At 40.6% G+C, this 24870-nt stretch overlaps 1 protein-coding gene across 2 annotated transcripts in view; it reads right to left on the bottom strand.

Moving 5' to 3' along the window:
- Positions 1-1195: 1195 nt before the first annotated feature.
- Positions 1196-24870, bottom strand: part of dpf1 (double PHD fingers 1) — a 73885-nt gene continuing 50210 nt past the window's right edge. For both annotated transcript variants that reach the window (XM_072454791.1, XM_072454781.1), the window contains exons 9-12: positions 5863-5982; positions 3989-4101; positions 3821-3902; positions 1196-1869 (exon numbers count right to left, since the gene is read on the bottom strand). In XM_072454791.1, coding sequence (XP_072310892.1) covers positions 1799-1869; positions 3821-3902; positions 3989-4101; positions 5863-5982 — 386 coding nt within the window. In that variant the 3' untranslated portion in view covers positions 1196-1798. The remainder of the gene's footprint in view (positions 1870-3820; positions 3903-3988; positions 4102-5862; positions 5983-24870) is intronic.

Genomic DNA, 24870 nt, shown 5'->3' with positions numbered 1-24870 from the left:
TGGATCAGTTTCAATTTTGCGTCGGACACTTGATCCCAAAATGCATCTGAAATCCCATGCAAAACGTCTATGGATGGTCGATTTTTGTGCTGGGAGTCGGTCGATGGAGACGTTTTTTTTTGTACAATTTGAAGAAACAAATAGTCTTAACTGTGCCACATCCAGAAAGAGTAAGGAGAGGTTTGAAGTGAGGAGGATTCACAGTTGGTTAACCTGCTAAAATCTGCTGCTTGATGGGAATCCCAAGTCGTCCACGCCACTGTCCTCGGCCTGGCACTAAATCCATCTTATTAATTCTCAGCGAGTGCTTGAGCTGGAGATGTAAGGACCCCTCGGAGGGCTCTTCCCGTGGAGGAGTGCGCCGCTGAAGGGCACTTGGTCGACTGGAGTGTGTGTTCTTTCCACTGAAGTCGTATTACCGGCTGATGAAGTGACCCCGGCGCAGGGTTCCCCATCCATACCCCGCCCTCCAGCGTTACCGACACTGTAGAGGGTCTAACAAGTCGGATTAAATGTGAATCATGTCACGTGTGTGTGTGTGTGTGTGTGTGTTTCAATTGTCACACAGTATATGGTCGATGTGATACCTTGTTCGTCCATGTGGCGGTCCATGGTAGAACATTTTATCGGGGATGATGTTGCTCTGTCTGCGTTTATTTTTCTGGCAGTTTCCTTTTCCGAAACCAGCTTCAAGGCTTTCTTCCCATAAATGTTAGAAACTTGTCAACGTTACCCCTCGTTTGTCATTTGTGCATTAGTCGTACATGGTCAGTGCGGCATTAAACTAATCTAGTTCAGTTACAGGTGTTTTTATTGCAAAATGGCTAAATGGGTGTTCTTTTTCTCTGTGAGTGAGTTTCCCTCTCAATAGATCTTTAATGCGAGACTGTGGAACATTCCAGACTAACAGACAAAGCAACAACATCTCCATAGAGACAGGCAGGTGACCGACTCTCACCTGAAGCTTTACATTGTGCACCTTTAAAAATACATTTCAGGTTAGTTCTTCGAAGGGCTTGCAAAAATTAGAACTAAAATGTGTCTTTTTTGTGTGGTTTTGTGTTTTTCTTTAGGTTAATTTGAAATATGGAAGTAATGGAAATGCTTTGGTTGTTTGGTTCGTTTTCAACTACAATGCAATTTAGAAGATTTGAAAACTGGATCAAATTGGCTTGATTTTTGTGTGACTTTTGTATTAAATATTCTTTCCGCATCAAACCACTGCATGGCACATTTTTAATACAACGGAAGTGAATGCGGGCGTCCTGCAGGAGCGGAAAGGTTTCTGCTGATAAAGTACAATATTTTGCCATCTTGTAGTGTGCACTTTTTGTTCATTTATTCACTTTCATTTAATGAGGGTGAACTCTTCATTCACATTACTGGTTTAAGAGCCCAGCAGCATAAATTACAATGATTCTTGGGCCAACACTCTAATTAACACTACTTTACCAATTTGCCAACAAGAAAAGTGTAATTGGGAGGCGGGGCAATGGATACAGGGGCCCGTCTGATTGGTGGATCAGTCACCAATCAGTGGAAAAGGTCAGTTTGTTTGTGGAGGCAGAGTCTCGGTTTGATTTCAGGTCCAGAGAGAAACAGAGGCTGAAAGGATGAGGTCTGAGAGAGCCCTGTGGTGCTGTGTGCTCAGCGTCTAAAGTCAGAAACACGTTGTACGGCTGCAGAGAAGGGCCGGAGTGAAGGAGGCACAGAGAGGGTGCGGGCCGGGGCAGAGGGGCAGGACAGGGGGGGCAGCACAGGGGGCAGCAGAGGGGAGGACAAGAGGCAGCCCTGTGGATTAGGTGAGAGTGATGTAGGCCGAGGCCTTCTCCTTCAGCTGTCTCAGACACAGATGGCAGCTCCAGCTCCCTGCAAAAAACAATATATTTTACAACTCAATATCCAAATATAAGAGGGACATTTAATTAGTCTGATCCATGATGATTTATGTTGGAAATAAATGTAACTACTGTACCTCTGAATACAGCGATAAATTCAGGGAAATAATAGCATCAAATAAAACAGATAAAAAATACTCTCACTTGCAACAGAATATTTCCTCCCTTCTGTGCCTATCTTGTAATTTATAAATGTGAATTGAAAACTATTCTTAGGAAATGTTAATTGCACATAATGTACTCATTGTGTGTTGTTGTACATAAACACAGGGTGTAACACTTTGGCTTGAGCACCTGTAACTCACTCCGTTTTCAAGCTACAACTTTACAAAAAGACTAAATTTGTTGGCTACAAATCCTTGAAACATAATCACAGACACCATAATAAGCTATATGGTGAGTCCAAGGTTTTTCTATATGTTACAACACCTGCCTCAAGTTTGTCACACAGGCACATTGACAGACACTCTTTGGGACCTTAACAGATGCCTTAAAATGGTTTTAAATGGTTTAAAATGTTTTTGAAAATCCTCACGTGAGATCAGGGAGGAATCAACTAAACACTTATTGTCCTATCTGCTCCCTGATTGGCTGATATAGTGTTTCAACAGTGCCTTATGGATGATGTGTTGTTTTAGAATTGTCATTTTTTTCACATTTTTACATTTGAACTATGTACGCAAACCCAAAGCATTTACAGGATCTTGACTGACTGCAGCGCTGATGTGTTTTGTCTTAGTATTGACAGCTATCCTCTTCCTTGTTAATCCCATTGTAAAGCTGTGCAGATTAAACGGCGCCTCTGCTGATGAAAGCTCCCACGGCGCCTCACTAAATCGGATTGGACTTGTACAATTTGAATTCAGCTCGCCGGATGTGTGACATTAATTACACTTGTTCATACTACTACTCTGCATCCACTGACCCTTTAGCTTCTGCTGTTAAATACATTTCGAAAGCATCTAAATACATGCAAACGGCACACAAACATCCTTCAGCTCCTCTTAGTTAGTGTTCAGAGAGGTCTTTTGAGGTGTAAAACATTTGGTTCCGTGCCAATGACGATGCGTGGGCAGAGGCTGACACTGTTAGCGAGTGTGGCTCCTGGATGTTCAACCGAGTGACACTTTTCCATGGAAACAGAATCTTTTCCACAACTCATCGCCATGACAACCGTATCAAACATGACCGTGAGCGTCCATTTTATGTCTTGTGTTTTATACCCTATATAATGTGTATGTGTAGTCGTTTAAAATTGAATGAACGATATTGAATAAGCGAATAAGTGTTTGTTTGTCCTTGGGCAAATCATTTATAGAACGGTTCTTTGTGTGAACAGTGTTTTGTGCAGTGTAGATGCTTCCAGTGTTTAGAAATAAAACGCTGGTACCATTCCACGTGTTAGCACCAATGCATGTTCAATGGGGGAGTTAGCATTAGCCTCCAAACATCGCAATCTATGGAATTCCAGGCAACCATTCAACCACAAGTGAGTAACACCAGAGCCTTGTTAAAAGCATTACCACAAGTAAAAGTGATTTGTGTGACAAAAGTAATGCACCAAAAATAAAGTGGGCCACAACAGGTTGACAAGAATAAAATGTTTTCTTTCACCAAGCGCCACTACAGTAAAAAGTGAACTTCAGAAGTCCTGTAAGGGTCAATAGATCAGGACTCATGTTATGTATGATATGCTTGTACGCCTAATTTAATGTCATGTCTTAAATTTCTGTTTAAAAAAATAAAAGAACCCAGCACTACTTCCTGTAACGTTTCATTGTCAAATTTTCTTAACAATCTGTGACTTGACTGACGTAAACCTATGATAATTATTTACCACAGGGACTATCCCACCGAACGTCGTCATAATTAGACAAACATGAGAACCTGTCAAACACGCTTTAGTGAGTTGTGAGTCTTACCCTCTGGCGGGTCGGACATGGGAGGGCTGAGGCAGTACATGTGGTAGCCTCTGTCACAGTCATCACAGAACAGCAGCTGGTCCTAAAACACACACACATGCAGTGGGAGTCAACACATGACTTATCACTTATGACAAAGTGCAAATATGTCAGGATAATGGTTCGTACGTCGTTCTCGGAGGTGCCGCACAGGCTGCAGGACTTGCACTCGATGCACTGCCAGCGGTAGGTCCTCACGGCGGCCGTCATGTTGACAGTGAACTGCAGACACGAGGGGTGGCCTGGTGCACCACACACAAGGTACAGTTGCTATAGGTACACACTGGCACTGTCATCACATTGTACTGGCCAGCGACATGTTTACTGTCACATTCTTGAACCGGGACTTTGTTTCCTCTGTACCATTTTATTAAACAAATGTATTAATTAGCCTTAATAAAGCATAGACAAAGACTTTATCTATAACAAACAGTTTATTAAAAATGATTCAGACTTAGTAACTACCTAATTATGTGGTTAGTGTTACAATATTGATTAAGTTGTTTCTAAACCTGAATCATTCTTAATAAAGTGATTGTTCATTATTAGTTCAGTCTTTGTTCATGTTTTATTAAGACTATTAAAAGGGTACTTGTATTGTAGTAATTTTCTGTTGGTAACACTTCAAAGCTTTTCCAAATGTTTTTGAGCTCAGATGACATTGAGTTGTTTTGTTTTGCTCCTAAAAACACTCACCAATTGCTTAATAAGTCTAACTAAGATGGGTGAACGTCACAGAACCTTTTCAAGCACAGAAATACAGCTCAATTGCACTGTATATGAGCCTTTTCTGGAGATGAGATGTATCAGTGCTAACCACTCTGCCACAATGACAGATCCAGATCTAGGTGTCACTTTTTTGTGTCTCTGTTACTTTCATAACTAATAAGACCACGTCATATAATGCAAATCAATAAAATACATGTAATTGTATAATGAGGTGTAAGGACCATACCAATATTTCACCTGCCCAATTACTACAAGCCACATGTGCACTTTGGGTTCACATTTTTATTGTATTGTAGTCATGTAGAGAAGGCGCTTTGTACAATACATACAATTAGGCCATTTCACATATAAATATTCAGTTTTCAGAGTTCAGCTAATTATTCAAAAGCAAACAAATGCACACACATTTTAGGAGCTATCATATAAAAACTACACTAGTCTCACTTCACCACATTCACATTCAGAAGGAACAAACGTCTCGGATACAAATTCAAAGGCGCCTCGTTAGATACATCTTTAAAGTTTGTCTGTACAGCAAAACTGGACATGCACCAAAATAATGTAAAGGGGAAATGCCAAAATGCACTTTCATCATTCATGAATATGTATGAATACATCAAAACCAAATCTAATACAGCCACAAAGTGTTACATGTCAAAACAAAGTCACAGATACTGGTGTGTACCAAACATACAGCATGGAAAAATAATTTTACATCAACGTTTTAGAAAAGCATTGTCAAGTGTTTAGGTTTGCTTTCAGTCGTAAACAACTTGCAGTAGTTCACAATTATCACACACAACCATCAGTAGTTTAAAGGACTATGACAGAATGCGGGTATAGACTGAATAATATCACTTTCACATGAAGATAAAGGTCTTCTTTGCCACAGGAAGATGTATCTGCACGTCATGGCATCGTTGTGATAAGTCAGGTACATCAATAATGAATGGCAATGTTTATTCATGTTATTCTATATTTATTTTCTCTCAAAACCAGCAATCCATCCCTTGCATTGAGATGTGAAATTCAAAAAATACTGTTCAATTCAGTACGTACGGTAAGTGCAAAATGTCGAGCAAGGACTTTTGTAGAGCACCTCTTTCATATTTCATTAGTAACAGCAGACACGGGCTGTTCGAATGGCTTAATATTGTATTGTACATGTTCCGTGTTTGGGACAGAAGCACTGGTATGGTCCTTAGATTTTGGGTTCCTGCATTAACAGAGCACCGCCTCTCTCCGGCCCAGCACCTCCTGCAGCCGGGGCCTACCTGAGCGCCCGCAGTCCGCACACGAGATCAGGTCTTCAGGACAACCCGTCTTCTTCGATCCCCCCAGGCAGAAGTCGCAGTAGCCGTTTGCGATTACCGAGCCGTCCGCAGCTTTCTTGGCTGAAAGAGAAAGAAAAAGGGGGGAACATAAGGAAGTGTTTTGCTAGCTTTTTATAGACTGTGTGCCAGAAAAGGGAGAGTCATGTTCTGCGTTACGTCCCGGACAGAAAGGCCGTCAGGGGCCAGAGGAGGCCACCAAACTTCTGCTACAGTTTACAGAGAGCGCAGTCACAGGCCACCCTGGTCACAGTCAAATATGCCAAATGTTGTTTTTTCCACTTCATGTGATAGTCAATTCAACAAGCTGAAATGCAATTAAGTGTGCATTTCATTTAACTTGATATTGACTCATAATTCAATAAAATATAGAAGGAACAATATTTTTTTTGTGGCTCGATATTTCCCTGCACTAAATCTATAGTTACTTTTTTGCAGTACGATAAGATTTGAGCTGTGGATTGTCGAATAAGTAATTTCTATAAAACTTCCGTGATACTAACCAAGTTCTTAAGTGTTTTATTCGGTGCATAATATGTTTTTGTTTTTTTTAAACAATATTGTACATTTGGAAAAGGGTTTACAGGGATTATTATAGCTTTAGGGTTTTTTTGTTAGTGGCAAAAAGCAGTTGAATAATAATCGTTTATCACATTGTCTATAGCAATAATACAATATTATATCACACTTCCAGATGAGTTATCGTGACACCTTAGAGTCTACTAACAACTTAAACCTCTCGTTGTTGGTTTTACCCAATATTCCTTATCCACAAGTCCAAAATGTTGTCTGAGTGATGATTAAGGGAGAAGGTTGTAAGATATCCAATCCCCGATAAAAACAAGTGCAGTTTTGTTTCTTAAATAGTATCACAAACATGTTTCTTTATAGTTGTGAGGATGAGTGACACGGAGGCAGGATGTAAATATGGTGCACAGTGACAGGAGTCGTGGTAACGGAGCTGTTTTCCAAACGCTTGTTGTTTGCAGTTCTGGGACAGACCTGCTGCACGCTGCGCTCGGAGCCTCAAACTCTCCACATGAGTCTGTTTCATAATAATTATTAAGAGAGTGATCCCCCCGCTGCCTGCCCCCCTGCCTCTGTCTATCACCCCACCTCCTCCTCTGCCTCCTCTGCCTCCCCTGCCTCTTCCTGTCTCACTGCTGATTGCATAATCACGTTTAATGGAAGCAATCACATAACCACTGCAGACTGTTTTGTATGTGCGGCCTCTTCTCTTACAATGACTCACCAGCGCGAGGGAAAACAATAGACAGAACAGGTACAGGCTCTGAACAGGTACAGGCTCTGAACAGGTACAGGCTCTGAACAGGTACAGGCTCTGAACAGGTACAGGCTCTGAACAGGTACAGGCTCTGAACAGGTACAGGCTCTGAACAGGTACAGGTTCTGAACAGGTACAGGCTCTGAACAGGTACAGGCTCTGAACAGGTACAGGCTCTGAACAGGTACAGGTTCTGAACAGGTACAGGCTCTGAACAGGTACAGGCTCTGAACAGGTACAGGCTCTGAACAGGTACAGGTTCTGAACAGGTACAGCCGCGACACATATGCAGGAAAGACTCACTCAACTTAGCGCAGGCACTGCCAGGAAATGAAAGTCAGCCACGGCAAAGTTGCAATGTAAAATGGCTGTTATATTTTTGTACTGGGTGCCCTTCCAGTCTAAAGCCGACATAACTGTTCACGGCAGAAGTAGGTGACACAAATACACCATTCGCCTCAATCAAAGCCACAACATTTTCTATTTGTCAACCGTCCTCTCCTCTGGATCCAAACGTTAGTAAAGTCAGCTTGAACTTTGCGCACAACTGCTACTACACCTGCCACAGCTACTGCTACACCTACTTCTACAACTACACCTACTACATCAAATACTAAACTTACTACTACACCTACTACTACTACAATTACTACTACTACTACTACTACTACACCACCTATACATTTACAATGGCCAGAAAGCAAGCAAACAAACAAACAGCAACAACTACAACAACAACAACAACAACAGTTAAATATAGCCGCAAGCGGCAATGATCGGCCCTCGCCACGCCGCCGCCACACCGCCGCCACGCCGCAAGAGGAGGGGGCGCTAACGCGCCCCAATTGTCCTTTTATTACGCCTACTGCTGAATCTGTGAAGCTGTCACATCTTCTCCCCTTTGTTTTACCATCAAAAAGCTATTTTATTTTGAATTCTTGGCAAAATGTGCGGCTTTGCCGCACAGACACCGTGACTCTTTGAATGAAAATGTGGATAACTTTTGACGGTTCACCCCTGAAGATGAGTCTCACCAAATTTCAGGTTAATAGGGCTAACGCCCTGGGAGGAGTTTGTGAAAGTCTAAAGTGTAAACATGTTCTGGCGATTTCCCCATTGGAATAACATGAAAGGTTTCGGTCATCGTTACGGCAACGCCATAACAATTATGACATGGGTCTCATTGACTTTTTTGATGGGGATGCCAAAATTGAGTTGTGTGTCAAATTTCATATAATTTCGCAAAACTAAACATTTAACCTCCATATAAAATCTGTAGGGGGCGCTGTGGCACCAAATGAATTTATTTCACTTCAAGTAGGTTTAGGGCAAAGAGTTTAACAACTGATTCTAATTTGACGCAATTCGGACTTTATCTGCGCAAACGGCAGAAATTTTAAATATGGGAGATTTCTGAAATTCTAGCTACAGTTTGCGGCTTCGCTGCACAGAGACCGTGACAGGTATCAATGTAATTTGGATAACTTTTGATGTCCCACTCCTCAGTAGCATTTTCACCAAATTTCAGCTTTTTAGGGCCAACGCCCTGGGAGGAGTTCGTAAAAGTACGACGTTTGGAAAAACTCCGAAGTCATGTTTAGCCATTTTTGAAGCAATATGGCCGACATTTGGTTGGGGGGACGGCGTTGCCGTAATAATATTTTTTACTTCTCTTGTCACCATCTACCTCTGCGCCAAATTTCATGATTCTACGATCAGATTTTTTTTGGGTCATTTCCCATCTCTCAATGCATTTTTGGTACATTTGGTGGCGCTGACGCGCCAATTTTTTTTTATTTTAGAAAAGGGAAATAGCCAGAATGTAGAGAGGCACGATTTTTAGAGGTGTGCAAATTTTTGTGACTTTTCGTCAATGTTCACTGGGTGAAAAATAGGGGGGTTGGTCCCGAGAAGAAGAAGAAAGAAGAAAGAAGAAAGAATTAAAGCCGCAAGCGGCATCCAACGGCCCTCGCCGGCCGCCGGCCTTCCGACTCTGCTCTCTGCATTTTACAGAGATGGCGCTAACGCAATTGTCTAAGAACTAAGACAGTGACACATTGGACATGTACAATGCTGTGCTTAACCAGTGCAAATGAAGACAAATATCGGTCAAATGTGCAGCTCCAGCGCACAGAGACCGTGACACTTGGAATAAAAATATGGATAACTTTTGATGCCCCGCTTGTGTAGATGATTCTCCCCAAATATGAACTTGATCGGATAATCGCCCTAGGAGGAGTTTGTTAAAGTGTGAAGTGTAAAAATGTGGTCATTTTAGAGATTTTGCGGTTTCCCCATAGGGATAACATGGGATGTTTCTGTCATCGCTACGGCTACGCTTTACCAAATATAACTTTGGCTCCCATACTTTTAATTTGGGGATGGCAAATGAGAATTGTGTGCAAAATGTCATGTCATTTGGAAAAACTCTTGTTTATAGGCCACTCTGAAGGCCAAATAGTCCAAATTCTGCGAAAAGTTTGCGGCTCAGCTGCACAGAGACCGTAAATGTTATCCATACAATTTGAATAACTTTTGATGCCCCACTTGTATAGAGGAGGTACACCGATTTTGAGATCGGTGGGCCAAACGCACTAGGAGGAGTTTGTTTAAGTGTGAAGCGTAAATGTGAACATTTCAAGGATTTGGCGTTTTTCCCATTTGTGACAGTATATTTGCAGCTCCACGGCACAGAGACCGTACCACTTAAAATCAAAATATGGATAACTTTTGATGCCCCATTTGTGTAGATGATTTTCCCCAAATATGAGCTTGATCGGGCAATCGCCCTAGGAGGAGTTCGTTAAAGTGTGAAGCGTAAAAATGTGGTGATTTGAGCGATTCTACGATTTTCCCATAAGGATAACATGGGATGTTTCTGTCATCGCTACGGTTACGCCGTACAAAATATGACTTTGGCTCTCATACTTTCATGATCAGGATGGCAAATTAGAATTTTGTTCAAAATATCATGTCATTTGGAAAAACTCTATTGCTTATAGGCCACTCTGAAGGCCAAATAGTCAGAATTCTGGGAAACGTTTGCGGCTCCGTCGCACAGAGACCGTAAAAGCTATCCTTAAAATGTGGATAACTTTAGATGCCCCACTTGTCTAGAGGACGTACACCGATTTTGAGGTTGGTGGGCAAAACGCACTAGGAGGAGTTCGTTAAAGTGTGAAACAGAAAAATGTTGATATTCGAGAGATTTAGCGGTATTCCCATAGGGATAACATGGGAAGTTTATGTCATTGCTACGACTACGCCGTAAAAATTAAGGCATTTGTCTGATTGGCTTTTTTGATCGGGACGCCAAAATAGAATTTTGGGTAAAGTTTAGAACATTTTGGTAAAACTAATTTTTGACCTTCAATGTTAATTTAAAGGTCACTCTGTAGGGGGCGCTATCGCGCCCATTTAAATTTTGTCATCATAAACTGGTCCAAACTAGAAAGTTGAACAACTGATTCAAATTTGGTCCTAATCGGACTGGTTTTGATCAAATGGAAGCAATTTTTAGACCTGCAATATTCCAAAATAAGTTTTCCAACTTTGCGGCTGCGCCGCACACAGACCGTAAAAGGTATCTCAAAAAATTGGATAACTTTAGATGCCCCACTTGTCCAGAGGACGTACGCCAATTTTGAAGTTGGTGGGCAAAACGCCCTAGGAGGAGTTCGTCAAAGTTTGACGTGAACAAAATGGCTAACACAGCGTGTTTTCATTTTCAAAGGAAGATGGCGGCCATAGGGTAAGTCTGGGGGCGTGGCCACAATGATTTTTTTTCTTTGTCCTCACGAGAGGAATGCGTGTCCCGAATTTCGTAGCTTTACGCCAAAGTTGACCTCGGGGCGTCTCCCATAGGCGCAATGTATTTTGACTTTTGTCGGTGGCGCTGTCGCGCCATTTTTTTCCTACCTCATGGTGTGGGTCCCTGGTCACTGAAGGGTACTTTCGTTAATTTTGAGTGGGCTCCGCCCACTTTGTGTTTTTGGCCCTCTATACAGTTATAATGTTGAATTTTTGCATAACATGCTTATATGCACGGAACATGCAAGAGATGGGGAACGTATTCGTGAGCTACTTAGGGCAAATGAGTGCTTTATATGGGGATGACGACCGCTTCGCGGTCGTCATCCCAATGTAAAGTGCTCGTTTAGTGCGAACTTTTGCACGGGCTTCGCCCGTTTACAACGGTAATGTTCCATTTTCCTACAACTAATTAGTATGCACGGGGCGTGTATGAGTGGAGGAGTGCGTTAGTGAGTGTTTGGAAGTGGGCGAGCGCTTCGCGCTCGATTTCGTGCGCACTATGTGCGCACTTTCGCAGCCGTGCTTCGCACGGCCTTACGAGATTGATAGGCCTCTCGCCAGCTTGTGGCGCTCGGGCCTAACTAGAATAAACCGATAACCCAATAAATAGCTCTGATTGTTAGCATATGCTTACACGCCCATGAAAAACGGATGGATTTGGAAGATAAATTACAAATAATAGTTCCTCATTCTGAAAACCATGGTCATAATAACAAATAACTCCTGCCTAATACACAGATAATCCTTAACTAGACGGCTCCCACTCTCAATGGCTTTGCTTCAGCTGTAGTGCCCCAACACTACTACACACGTTATACGGCTTTGTCCATCTGTGAGTCAGACACTCCAGCCGTCCTGAAGGTCATTCCATTCTGCCCACTCGCTCTAATACTGGCCGTTTTGTTCCTGCCGTTTCCATTTTTCGTTTTTTTTATTTATCTATTTTTCACCCCCTGCCGCCCACACGCGCAGGAGTGAAGGTCGAATTTAATCAAGATATCAATAAATAACAAGCGAATATCTAAACAGCCACATGCCACGACTGCTCATGGCGTCTCCGCGCAGCCAACAATCACACAGAGAGGTTTGAGCCATCACGAGGACAATGGGAAGGACGGAGCAAGTTTTGGAATTACTGCTACGACTACTACTACTACTACTAATACTAATACTAATGCAGCTACTACAAGGGCTCCGGGATACTTTACATCGCAATCAAACTGGCATCGCAAAACCGAACTTGCTCCCATAATGTGGACTGAAGTCTGTGTACGCGGGATGGAAAAGAGTGAATGCTGGGCTTCGATTAATTGCAACTAACTGATTATAGAAACAGTTGTCAACCAATTAAGTATTTAAATCATGCTGACTGGTCAATACGCAGACTCCATAACATGCCATGAGTGGAGAGAAGAGGTTTTTATCACTCAGACAGGGCAGAAATCAACCCAAAAAATAGGGTTTTTAATGAAAACACCCTTTTGCCTGAGAATTTTCTCCTCCAGGACGTCCTCAAATGGATTAAGTTCAGCTTTTTGTGCGTAAAATGGAGTAAAAGTGTCATATTCACTGGCCTGTGTCGTTCTAAACAACTAATCGATAAACCTAAAGACTAATCGCTAGACTAATTGACGACAAAAATGATCATTAGTGGCAGCAAGTGAATGATTTAAAGGTAATATGTGACACTTTTATGCTACAGATTTTTGTCATCATAGCACCATTTTCCTCGAATGTTTGTCTGAACTTTGACGTCAGCTCAGGGACGACAGGTGGAAATGAGCACATTAGCTACAAGCTGGTGCAATACATTTAATACAGTTAAGGCTCATCTATCGTGTACGCCGTCTCATTAAAGAAACAAACGAAAAGCAAGTTTAAGTCCTTTGCAAACAACAAAACATCCTGTCGGTTCTGTCACGTTAACCACTACAAACATGTGTGTAATACTTGTGTTAGTTTAGTCGTTCATGTTTGAATCTTATCTCAAATGTTGATGCGTCTGTTGAAAATGTTGAAAATGTACAACTATTAAAACAAATTGCAATGTTTGTCAGAAAAATCCCGGAAAAAGTCAAATGAAGACTCTTTCTGGAGGTTGAAAATCACCTGCATGATTTCATTCAAAATTCTGAACATTCCCTGTGGAGAAAGATAAGTTTTATGTCATACTGTGGAATATTAAAGCCAAAGGAACAACATTTCTACAGTACGAGTCAGGTCTGTGGCAATGCAAGTCCACTCACTGTATGAACGCTTGATCTTGTATGTTTTTATATGCAACAAAACATGCTTTGATTTCGGTGTGTTTTTGGGCTGACATGTTTTGTATGCAGTGATTCGTTTAACCCAAATTGATTCTGAATGCACAATACCCATGACTGTAGTAGAGACTCAATCAATGACTTACTAGTTTCGCGAGCTCAACTTTCTACTTCCGAATCTGCTCATTTAAACAGAACAAACCCAGTCTTTGTGCACGATTTTCTGCAAATCAATTAAAAAGTCTCCTCTCTGGACTCCAGCGGCGAGCGCACAAAAGGTGTTTCATAATGATTCTGTCTCTGTCTCTGAGCAACTGCTGTCACACTCTTTCTGCACATATTTACAGAAACTAAAAGGATTTCACGTGAAGTTGTTTATTTAGGTTGTTTCAGCTCAAAGTATTGTGTACATGGTGTTGAAACAATTTATTTAATGTTTCATACATTGCATTTTCATCTGACATCACTTTGGCTTGTCTGTTTTTTATTTTCCCCCAGATTTATTCTTAGTCATAGGTCCTTTATGTATATGGTATGATGCATTATTCAACCGTGTTACTTTAGACACCTGGTATTTCAAAAAGCTCCAGTAAAGACAAACTCAATGCTTCAGGAACAAATACTACGCGCTGCGGGAGAATGTCCATAAAACAATGCCTTTTCATCAATTTCAAATCATTCTTGTTCCTAAATAAACTGTAATTGTTAAAATGTACAAGGAATTTAATTTACTAAAATAAACTGGTCCATGATATTGATGTGGTTTAGTCCTGGTCTTGTCCAGGGTTAATTCTGGGTTTAGTCCCAGTTTTGTGTGGGCCGGTGTTTATCACATTCAGTATATGGACAATAATAATCAGCTAAACCAATAATTTGATCAGATTATCTGTGTTTTAGATCTGATTTTTGGTGTTTTAGATTTGATTTTTGGTGTTTTAGATAAAACATTTTGTGATCTGATTTTTGGTGTTTTAGATTGGATTTTTTGTGTTTTAGATTTTATTTGTGGTGTTTTAGATTTTATTTTTGGTGTTTTAGATCTGATTTTGGCGTTTTAGATTTTATTTTTGGTGTTTTAGATTACATTTTTGGTGTTTTAGATTACATTTTTGGTGTTTTAGATCTGCTTTTGGCGCTTTATATCATATTTTTTGTGTTTTCGAAAACAACACAAATCCATGACGGTTGATTGATGGGTTTTCAGAGTGTTTTTTTTCCCTTCAAAAACAAAGTCAAATGAATTTTAAAATGATAAAACATACAAATAATTCATTGACTTTAGTTTGCCCTTTTTTGCACAGCATTTCCTTTGTCAAAACCAGAACAGAAATCAGATTACTCACATCGGTTTACGTGACATTTCAAAAATCTGATAACTCAAAAAAAAGATTATGGTCAGATTTTGTAAACAAAGCCACTGTTGAGATTTGTTATTTATACCACTGAATACATGGGGACGGAATAAAAAAGAAAAAAAGAAACATACATCCTTCATTATAACATTACAACATGATTTAAAGTATAAATATACGTTAAAATAGATTAAGGTTGTGGATTTAAGTTAAGATAAAGCAAGTTACTATGGTTAACGTTTGGATCAGTCTCAAGAAAATTAACATAATTCAAGATAATGGCCATAAAAAGCCTGAAAACCCCATTTAAACGAGTTCTCTAAATGACACTTCACACACAGTTCAGTGCCTATAATGGCTCACTATATTCTATCCTTTTACATGGCTTTAATGAGTTGTGAACTTTTCTCACATGGTGCCACTCTTGTGCCGGCTCCTGATTGGTCGAAGGGGAGGAAGAGATTCGAGAGAACACGGCTGTTGCCTAGCAATGCCGTCTCCATGGATACCGCCTCCTAAAGAGCAGAAAGCCGTATGTACATCGCAAAAAAGACATGACAGATGAAGGGCATAAAAAATAAGGAGTGGATGTAATATAGTCGGAGAGAATGGAGAAAGAGAGAAGGCTGCAAGGAGTTTATTAAAAAAACATAAAGGAACACAAAAGAAAGAAGCCAAAAGTTATATGGACTGGGAATAGAAAAATAAAAAGTAACAAAAGATGGCTTCCCTTCATGAAGTGTGGGTAATATACTTGAAAAGTCAGTGGCTAAAATAAAAACTGTGCTATAGAATGGAAAAAAGTGTAAATTTGCTTCAAGGCATAAAAATGTCCATTCTTTATTTTAGTATTGTTTGTATTATTGTGTTTATGTTTATGAATATTATCATTTATTGTATTTATTTGTTACTTTTTTTTTGTTATTTTAATGTGAGATTTGCTTTAAAATTCTATACACACACACTACACATATATATTAGGTTTAGTTATCAGAACCTATACACTTTTATACGAGGGCATAAACAAGAGTACGATAAAAGTGCAAAGTGATGATAAAAAACACATGCATTTTATGAATGTAGAATATAGAATAGTCGTTTTATAGTACACAGGGAATTCATTAAAAATAATATAAAGGCAAGAAGAATGAGCGAAGCCGAGCAAGAGTTACACCGAATTGTAAAAGGAATAAAAGATATATGATAAGAAAAAAAGAAGATAGTTTCCCTTTTCATGATTCATCATATAGATCCCCCCAGACAGATGGAGCAGTGCATGCTGGGTGATATCGCAGTCTGCTTCATTTGCTATTCCGTCTCAAGGAGCTGTGGCTTTTGGGGCTGCTGTCTGCTCGTCTTGTGGTTTCTTTAGTTGTGCCTCGCCGCCATTTTTTTCCTTTTTTTGGGGGGGTGGAGAGGGTGAGACCAGACCACAACACCGCGTCTGTCTAACAATGCCACCCACCAGAACCAAATCCAATATTTCCTCATGGCCTGCGCTGTCAGCCGTCTCAGTTAGTTTGTTGAGGAGGCGACAGGGACAGAATTAAATATTTATTAAGTCTACTGTAACATTTCCAAGCGAGGTCGGTCAACGGGAAGTCACCCAAACTTTACCCTCTCCACGTCCAGCTGAAAAAAAATAATGCTGGGGACTTTAAAAAATGACTATATTCTGCAAATGACTGTGTTCCAGTTGTTGAAAAGGCTGCATTTTCTCTTTATTTGAGTGTGGAAAGAACAAAACCACTTGACAATAATCTGCTTTGAGTCGTTGTTGACAGACCAGTGTGTCGTTCGCAAAATGTTTTCTTTGAAGCCTCGTTTTATGCGTCACATGATAAAAAATGATACTAGCATACATTGAATTCAGATATATTGACAGTATTTGGAGTGTTTTCAGTTCCTACACCCATTTTCCAGTGATTTTTGGCTGTGTTTTTTACCATTTGTTTTGCACATTAAACATGTTTGATGCTCTGACCTTGTGAACAGACAAAGCTCTGGCACATGTGCTGCTGCGTCAGCCACCAAACCGCCGGGCAGAACTCGACAGCTTTGTAAAACCAAATAGTCACAACCAAAAGAAAAAAGGGGGCCAAACAAAAAGGCAAAACTCTTTGTGATTGTGTTGCCATGGCAAACCAGTCACCTTTTCCTATAACAATCAACCCTTGTTTTTTGACACACAAGAAAGAAATGTGCAACACAACAGCACTGCAGGCGAGGTTTGAACCGGCGATCACCCGGTAACGGTGAGACGCTACAGGCAAAACCCATTGTTTTTATTTCATTTATCTATTTTTGTCAGTTTACGTTCTGGAAGCTTTCACAGAGATGTTTTAATATTTTATTTAGTCCCTTGCATCCCAAATATGAGCAATTTTTGTACTTATTTTTATTGCAACATTATTTTAGGTAAACTATGATGAAGTTTCAAATGAATGTCTAAATTCAAGGTTATTTTCCTTTTCACCTGCAATGCCTCGCCTTATTAATTAATTTACTTATTTCTGAAAACCACCATCATCCTCAGTTAGACAGGTGGGTTCGTTAGAAACACTTTATGACTTTTTTCATTCTTATTTTTTCTGCGACATTTGAAGCCGGCTGCTCCTCGTCATCTCCACACTGCAGTTGTGATTTTTGGCTCGGTTCAAACCGGATTTCACAGCCGCATTCGCAGCCAGTCCTCTCTGGAACTGAAAAGAGATTAATAATTTGCATTTTAACTCCTTATTGACCGGGACGTGCGCTTGCGGTGTGGTTAAGTGGCGTCTTTGTAAATATGTGATTTCGCCGCATGCATGATTCACAGAGGAGTTGGCACAGGACTGCGGCGTTTGTCTGTTTTGTTACGGCCAGTCGATTACCCAGCCAGCCATACATCAACTTTTATTATGCGCCAAAAGCGGCCCGTGTCCTGTTCAGTTTGCAATGTCATCGCCAGTCCAGGACAGACACACAATCGGTAAATCTATGTATCCCACAATGCAACGGGAGTTACGCAACCTGCTGACTGGACGTGAGTGAAAGATGTGTGCGAGCGAAGGGGGGAACGAGCAAAAAGGCAAGATGCGACGGGGAGAGCGGCGAGGAACAGTTCAGTCAGTGGGACAGAAAGAGAGAGCACGGTGAAATGTGCAGGGTAATGTTAAGTGTAAATGTGCTGAGCAGCTGAACGTGAAGAAATGTTAATGAACTTTGGCATGAGCTGATAAAGTAACAACAGATTTTTCATAAAAGGACATAAAGCACAAGGGAGGGATGAAAAACAATATCTGTTAAGTATGTTTAGTGCTGCGATAACAGTATTGTTGATATATATTAGGGCTGCAATCAATAATCACACAATATAAATAGTAAATAGTATAAAAAAAACATGATCAGAAATGTTTTTCATAATCATTAGCAAGATCAAGATTGTGAAACAAAATGGCAAAAAAGAAGGAACTATTTCTGATTTTCTTTATGTAGAAGACTTCAATGTCCATAATTCAAACTTTATTTGGATGATAATGTATTTAAAATGTCTCAACGTGCAATAGAAATAATTGTTGATCAGTCGACAAGCTAAAATGGAAATGTGTTTTAATGCCTTTTATATCTGTGGGGGGATTTAGAAATGCCCAACCAGGGACGGGAGTTGCAAATTAGCACTGGCTGTAAACTTTATATGCATCACATCAGCTACAAGCTTTGTTTTGTAACTATGTATCATTGCATTATCCCAGTCAAATAAAAAAAATAAAAATATATTAAAACAAAAATGCACATGTTTTAATTTCTGTCTAAATAAACAGAGACTAAATCAAGACCAAAACAAGACCTAGTAATGAAAAATCAAGAATAAAATCGTGCTGCTATCCATTTTCTTATGATATCAATTGTTGCGTTTGCCAATGTTGTGCTCTCGATATTTTGGCTGTACTGTATTTTGTGCAGCCCTAATTCACAGCTGTTCCATAAAAAAAAAAACATGAATTGCCATTAGAAAAGAAGACATCCACAGAAATATTCACATCTTTACGAGACATGGACGTAGAACTGAATTATGTCATGTGACTTGAGCTTGGGAAAGAGACATACATGCACAACATGTTTACTTTATTGTATTTATTGTACTCATATGTCAAGTAATACATCTTTAGACCCACACGGCTGACGAACGAGGGCAATTCACAATCAAAAGTGAGGCGGGTTTGAAACTCAACAGAGCATTCAAACCCCTTTCCATGACGCTAAATGTGTAAATATCAAACTTTATTGCCCAGAAACGGTTTATACATTACGTCTTTAAAGCCATATGTAATTTAGAGTGATTGCATCCAAGCTAATGTGATGAAAACGCATACGGAGTTTCAAATGCTGCATCCTGAAAAGCAGAGATATTCAGTTTGGGTTTATGGGGAGTTTGCTCTGTCTATCCTTAATAATACATCTCAAGAAGGTAGAGAATCTTTTTTCTTTTCTTTTTAGGAAATAAGGAGCCGAAACGCATAAGATGACCAAATAAGGAACAGGAAGTGGAGGTACAAAGCACAATGAGGCGCAGAGAGTGGATCGAACGAGAGACAGAGCAGTAATGAGGATATATGAGAGAGAAGGAGGGAGGGGGGAGGAAAGGAGAGAGGAGAGCGAGAGGGAGGAAGAGGAGGCAGTGACTCTTCATCTGTGACTGGCTGCTGCATTTAAACATTGGGCTTTGTCATTACTGTGCAAACGCCTCTGGAGCTCGTGTGCATGTTACACACGGAGAGGGAAAACCCTGTTACACACGGAGAGGGAAAACCGCTCTATAGGAGGAATAACTAAATAAATCCTTGTAATTAACGCTAAAAGACAGCAATATTTGATCATGTGTTCTTATAATTATGTACATTTTTTACGATTGGCCGGGTCCAATTTGATGAAAAGTTTCATTTAGAATAGAATAGCACTAATACAACACAGAAATATGACTTTTGCTCTGTTTCTATTTGTTCTTAAATGTCTCTTAACTGTGTAAATGTGTTTGTGATTTGTGTCGTGTCTTTCCCTTTGTCGCCCTTGAAAACGAGGTCTCGATCTCAATGTGTCCTGGTAAAACAAGGTTCAAATAAATACATGTAGTTTAGGTTTAGCAGCTAAACCTGCAGTTTTGTTTAACTCGCATCAGACTGGGATTAGTTGAATTTGATCATGGATGAGTTCACATGTCAAAACTAGGACTAAACTGGGACTAGACTGGGACGAAACTGGGACTAGACAGAGACTGGGACTAGACTGGGACTAGACTGGGACTAAACTGGGACTAGACTGGGACTAAACTGGGACTAGACTGGGACTAGACTGGGACTAGACTGGGACTAGACTGGGACTAAACTGGGACTAGACTGGGACTAGACTGGGACTAGACTGGGACTAAACTGGGACTAGACTGGGACTAGACTGGGACTAGACTGGGACTAAACTGGGACTAGACTGGGACTAAACTGGGACTAGACTGGGACTAGACTGGGACTAAACTGGGACTAAACTGGGACTAGACTGGGACTAGACTGGGACTAGACTGGGGCTAGACTGGGACTAGACTGGGACTAAACTGGGACTAGACTGGGACTAGACTGGGACTAAACTGGGACTAAACTGGGACTAGACTGGGACTAAACTGGGACTAGACTGGGACTAGACTGGGACTAGCCTGGGACTAAACTGGGACTAGACTGGGACTAAACTGGGACTAAACTGGGACTAATCTGGGACTAATCTCAGACTAGACTAGGACTAATCTGGGACTAGATTGGGACTAAACTGGTACAAAACTGGGACTAGACTGGGACTAGACTGGGACTAAACTGGGACTAGACTGGGACTAGACTGGGACTAAACTGGGACTAGACTGGGACTAGACTGGGACTAAACTGGGACTAGACTGGGACTGATCTGGGACTAGACTGTGACTAATCTGTGACTAGACTGGGACTAAACTGGGATTAGACTGAGACTAAACTGGGACTAAACTGGGACTAGACTGGAACTAAACTGGGACTAAACTGGGACTAAACTGGGACTAAACTGGGACCAGACTGGAACTAAACTGGGACTAAACTGGGACTAAACTAGGACCAGACTGGGACTGATCTGGGACTAAACACCAAACTAAACCTGGATTAGACCAGTACTAAACCAGCCAGGTCTTTAAAAGGCCCATCCCATCTTAAACCAGGACTAAATCAGGACACATTGGACCGTTTTATATTTAGAAATCCAATCCAACACCTTCCAACAAGGGGCACAACAGTAACCGAATCACATCATCAAACTGTGTCTCACAATTAGATTATCATCATCAGCTGCCACAATACATCAAATTACAATCCTACCTTTGCTTTAAAGTAAAAAATATTCAGTGCTTTAAAATCTTTGAATAATGACAGTATTCACACTTAAGTCTTGTCAAAACATTTTAAAAATATAAATGTTGCATAACTACAATTCTGTAGATCAAAATATTGCACTAAATATTGTACAGTGAGAAAATAATGATCATAATATTGTAGGAGATTAAGATATTGTTACATACTACAGTCCAAGGAAATGAATGTTGTTTCGAAAGACTTTCGTTTCACCACACTCCAAAACAAAAGCCTCCTACAGCGCAGCACTGGGTCTTTGTTGCTTGTCCTACACTCCTCCTCTGTTGTCGTCCCGAGAGATGTCTAAAAGGGCGTGTCCTTGTGCACCTTGACTTTCGGTGTCTCCCCGCACCCTCGCTGTCTCCGCTCGGGCCTGTTCTCGGGACATTTGCGTATCCTTGATGTAAAGTAGGATCTGTGCGCTGTGCGGCCGGACATGGGGCTAGACAACCTCATTCATCACATTAAAGGGGGCAGCAGCCACAGAGGAAGAGGAGGGACCGGCTAAAACGGAACTTCAAGCAGACCTGCACGAGTGAGGGGGGGGGGGGGGGGGGGGATAACCGCGATTGAGATTGCGATAATTGTTTCAAAAGTAGAATTCGGTTCAGAGAGCACACCGTAAATAACTCCAGGAGCATTTACGTTTGAGAGAAGACGGAAATATGAACTGATAAAACTACATATACAACAAGATTTTTCTATGAATAAGATGTTTGGTTGTTTGCAGATTACTTTCTATGATTTATACAATTCCATTCTTTGAGGTTTGATAATTGCCAACTCAAATTTTAGATTTTTATTCAACCTGCGATTCTGACGTCAACCGTACCTTGGTATCTGGGTTTGAGGCTAAAACTAAAGTGTTCAATCTGCACCTAAATATGTTTGATTATTTCATTACACAAACGAACAGCCCTTAAAGTAGCATCCACATACACAAAACTTTCCTGTCTTGTTTTTAACTACAAAAACTGAGGCGAAATTTGAATTTTTGAACCAATTTTCAGTGAGATCAAATGTACTAAATGAGATATTCCTCTGTAAAATATTGTTTCTATACATTTTTCATATATATACATCCCAAATATGTGCAATTTGGGCCATTTCTACGCACAAAAAAGGCCTCATTTATGTATAAAAACATTGAAAGTCTACTGTGTTTTGCATTTGCAGATGTAGTGACTTTACACAGACGTAAAGTGTGGATCCTACACACTTTACTAAACCTATAGGTGCACAAGTTTAAAGGACTGATCTCTCCCATTCATCAAATTAGGCTTCCAGACTCTTGTGGGGGATGGTAGTGGCCGGCTAAAGGTATTATGTAAAGCACGGGGCCTGTATCCTGCTGCAGTGGAGGTATAGGTTCACCGTTGTGTGCGTGTAGTTCATGTTTTGTGCGTGACTTCTCCAGAGGCTCTGCTCATTAAGCTGCCGCGACAGGAGTGCAGAGTTTGTGTTTTTTCACACTCCAACGCTCCTATGCAACTACCGGTACATATACTGTACTTCTGCTGCTCTTTGTGACGCCTACTCCGCCCACACTACCTCCTCCTGCTGCTGCTCAAACGTCTCACATTTGCCGCCTTTATTTCTGATCAAAACACAACCGTAACTTGGAAAAATAACTGTATTTAATTGTAGTGTGATGTATTTATTTCAAGTCATTACTCTACAGGTCTTAATAAGCAAGGTACACTGTCAATGTGAAGCAGGAAATAGTACAGTGAGCCACCACAATTCACCTAAATAAATGCTAAGCTACTGTTTTTTCCAGTGGTGGAATGAGTACTTCTCAAATTATAGTTAGTTGCATTATTACACAATTGTAACACAATTTAGATCCCATTCGTACAAAATTTGATTGATTGGACAGTTTAAAATCCTGAATTAAGTCATTTTGAAATATAAACAGTGTATTATCTGATCTGAGTAGTCGATGTAGTGCTTTTTGTGTGTGTTTGTTGTATTATAAAGGAGCAGATACAGCTGTGAATAGGTACGATTGGGACTTTAGCTGTACTGTGATTTTTAAATGTATCGAATTACAATTACATGCCAGCAATACACACAAATATAGGTATAATTACGTACGGGTGTGTCAAATATTGAAATATCGATATATCGTGATACTAAATTTGGTGTTACAGTATCAATATCGTGGGCTGCTGTATTGTGAGTTGTGTATCGCATCGAAGGGATCTAATTACTAGTTTGAAAACCTACTCAAAAAAAGTAAATTATCCCCCCCAAAAAATCTATTCAGTAAAAGTGTCAATTTGTAATTACGCCCCTGCTTTTTTCATATAATTATTTTATTTGGAACCCTGTCAAATCTACTCAAATCTACTCCAAGGAAAAGGGGACAATAAAACAAATAAAACTCTTAAAGGTGCACTATGTCATTCTACATTGCTTAAACTTGTCTATCTCCATGGAAACGCATTTACGACACATTTACGACACATTTACGACACATTTACGACACATTTAAGACACATTTACAGGTCAGAACTGCAGAGAGGCAGATTCATTGTGGTTGACATTACAAAGGGAAAAACGTTTATTGATTCATCTATAAAACCACAAAATGAACCCTTACGTTCCCGTTATTAATCTCTGTCAGTTTCAGCAGCATCAGAAAATGTTATTACGCTCGTCAGTTTCTGTGCCAAAGCCATGGGGTTTGTCGGTTATCACTTTTAATCTGGATAATCAGCGAAAGCAAAGTTGTGGTCTTGCGCGGTGCAAACGAGGATAAAGAGTAAACAGACCCGAACATGATTATAGCCCCGCCCGGGCGTCGTCCCCGCGCATCCGACAGACTTGGATGTGCGCAGCCTGTAATTGAAAGGATCCACAGAAAAGTGGGGAAAAACTTTCTCCCAAAGCCTGGAACTGATTTAAATTTTGGTGGGATGTGAGTCGCCATGGAAACGGTTCCCCTTCCCTGAGCGCATTTACACAACAGAAAAAAAAGTTGGCGAAAGAGGAGAGCGAGAGAGGAAGGTATAGGGTTATTTATCCGTTGAAAGCTCGACAGCACTGCAGGTAAAGAGAAAATTAACTCTATCAACGGGGAAGATATAGAAATGATTTATAATAACAGATATTGTGGTTTTTGTGCCCTCAAAACATTTAACATTTAAAAATAAACACATAATCAAACAGCTCTTTTCATCCGGCTAGTTTCTATAATACATCCGTAGCGTTTCAAATACTTATTGCAAGTTCAACAGCCTCAGTAATTATTTTCAAGGCCTTCTTCCGGGCAGCTCTATACATAGCATTTCTCTCCCCTCGACAAGCACATGTACAATTCAGCACCTCAAACTCTCCAACTTTTATCTTCATTGCGTATCATAAAACCAATGTCAAAACCCTCCATCTTCTTCCGCTCGTCTGGGGCCAGGTCGCGGGTGCAATAGTCCGAGCAGGGACTCTCAGACGCTTTGGGTTTGGCTTATTTACAGCAGTCGTATCCGGCATTTCGTCCTTTTGCTCTTTACTCAAAGCTCATGACCATAGGTGAGGGTGGGAACGTGGACTGACCGCTGAATCGAGAGCTTTTGCCTTTCGACTCCGCTCCTTCTTCGCCCGACACAGCGAGCGCTTCACCGATCCGACCGTCGATCTCACGCTCCGTCCCGAGACCCCGGGGTACCTTATCTCAACTCCACTTCAAGCATCAACTCGTGTAATAGACTATGTTATAATAATGACAAGGAAAGCGGACTAGTTTGATGTATAAAATGCATATAACTGCAAGAATTCACAGATAGATTCTTGTTGATTTATATTTGACTATGCGTCTGCTAATTAAGCCCTTACAACCT

Source organism: Eucyclogobius newberryi, unplaced genomic scaffold (assembly GCF_026437365.1).
Source record: "Eucyclogobius newberryi isolate DKJ021-1_F unplaced genomic scaffold, fEucNew1.0.hap1 SCAF_10, whole genome shotgun sequence".
NCBI lineage: Eukaryota > Metazoa > Chordata > Actinopteri > Gobiiformes > Gobiidae > Eucyclogobius > Eucyclogobius newberryi.
This window is presented reverse-complemented; position numbering and strand designations above follow the sequence as displayed.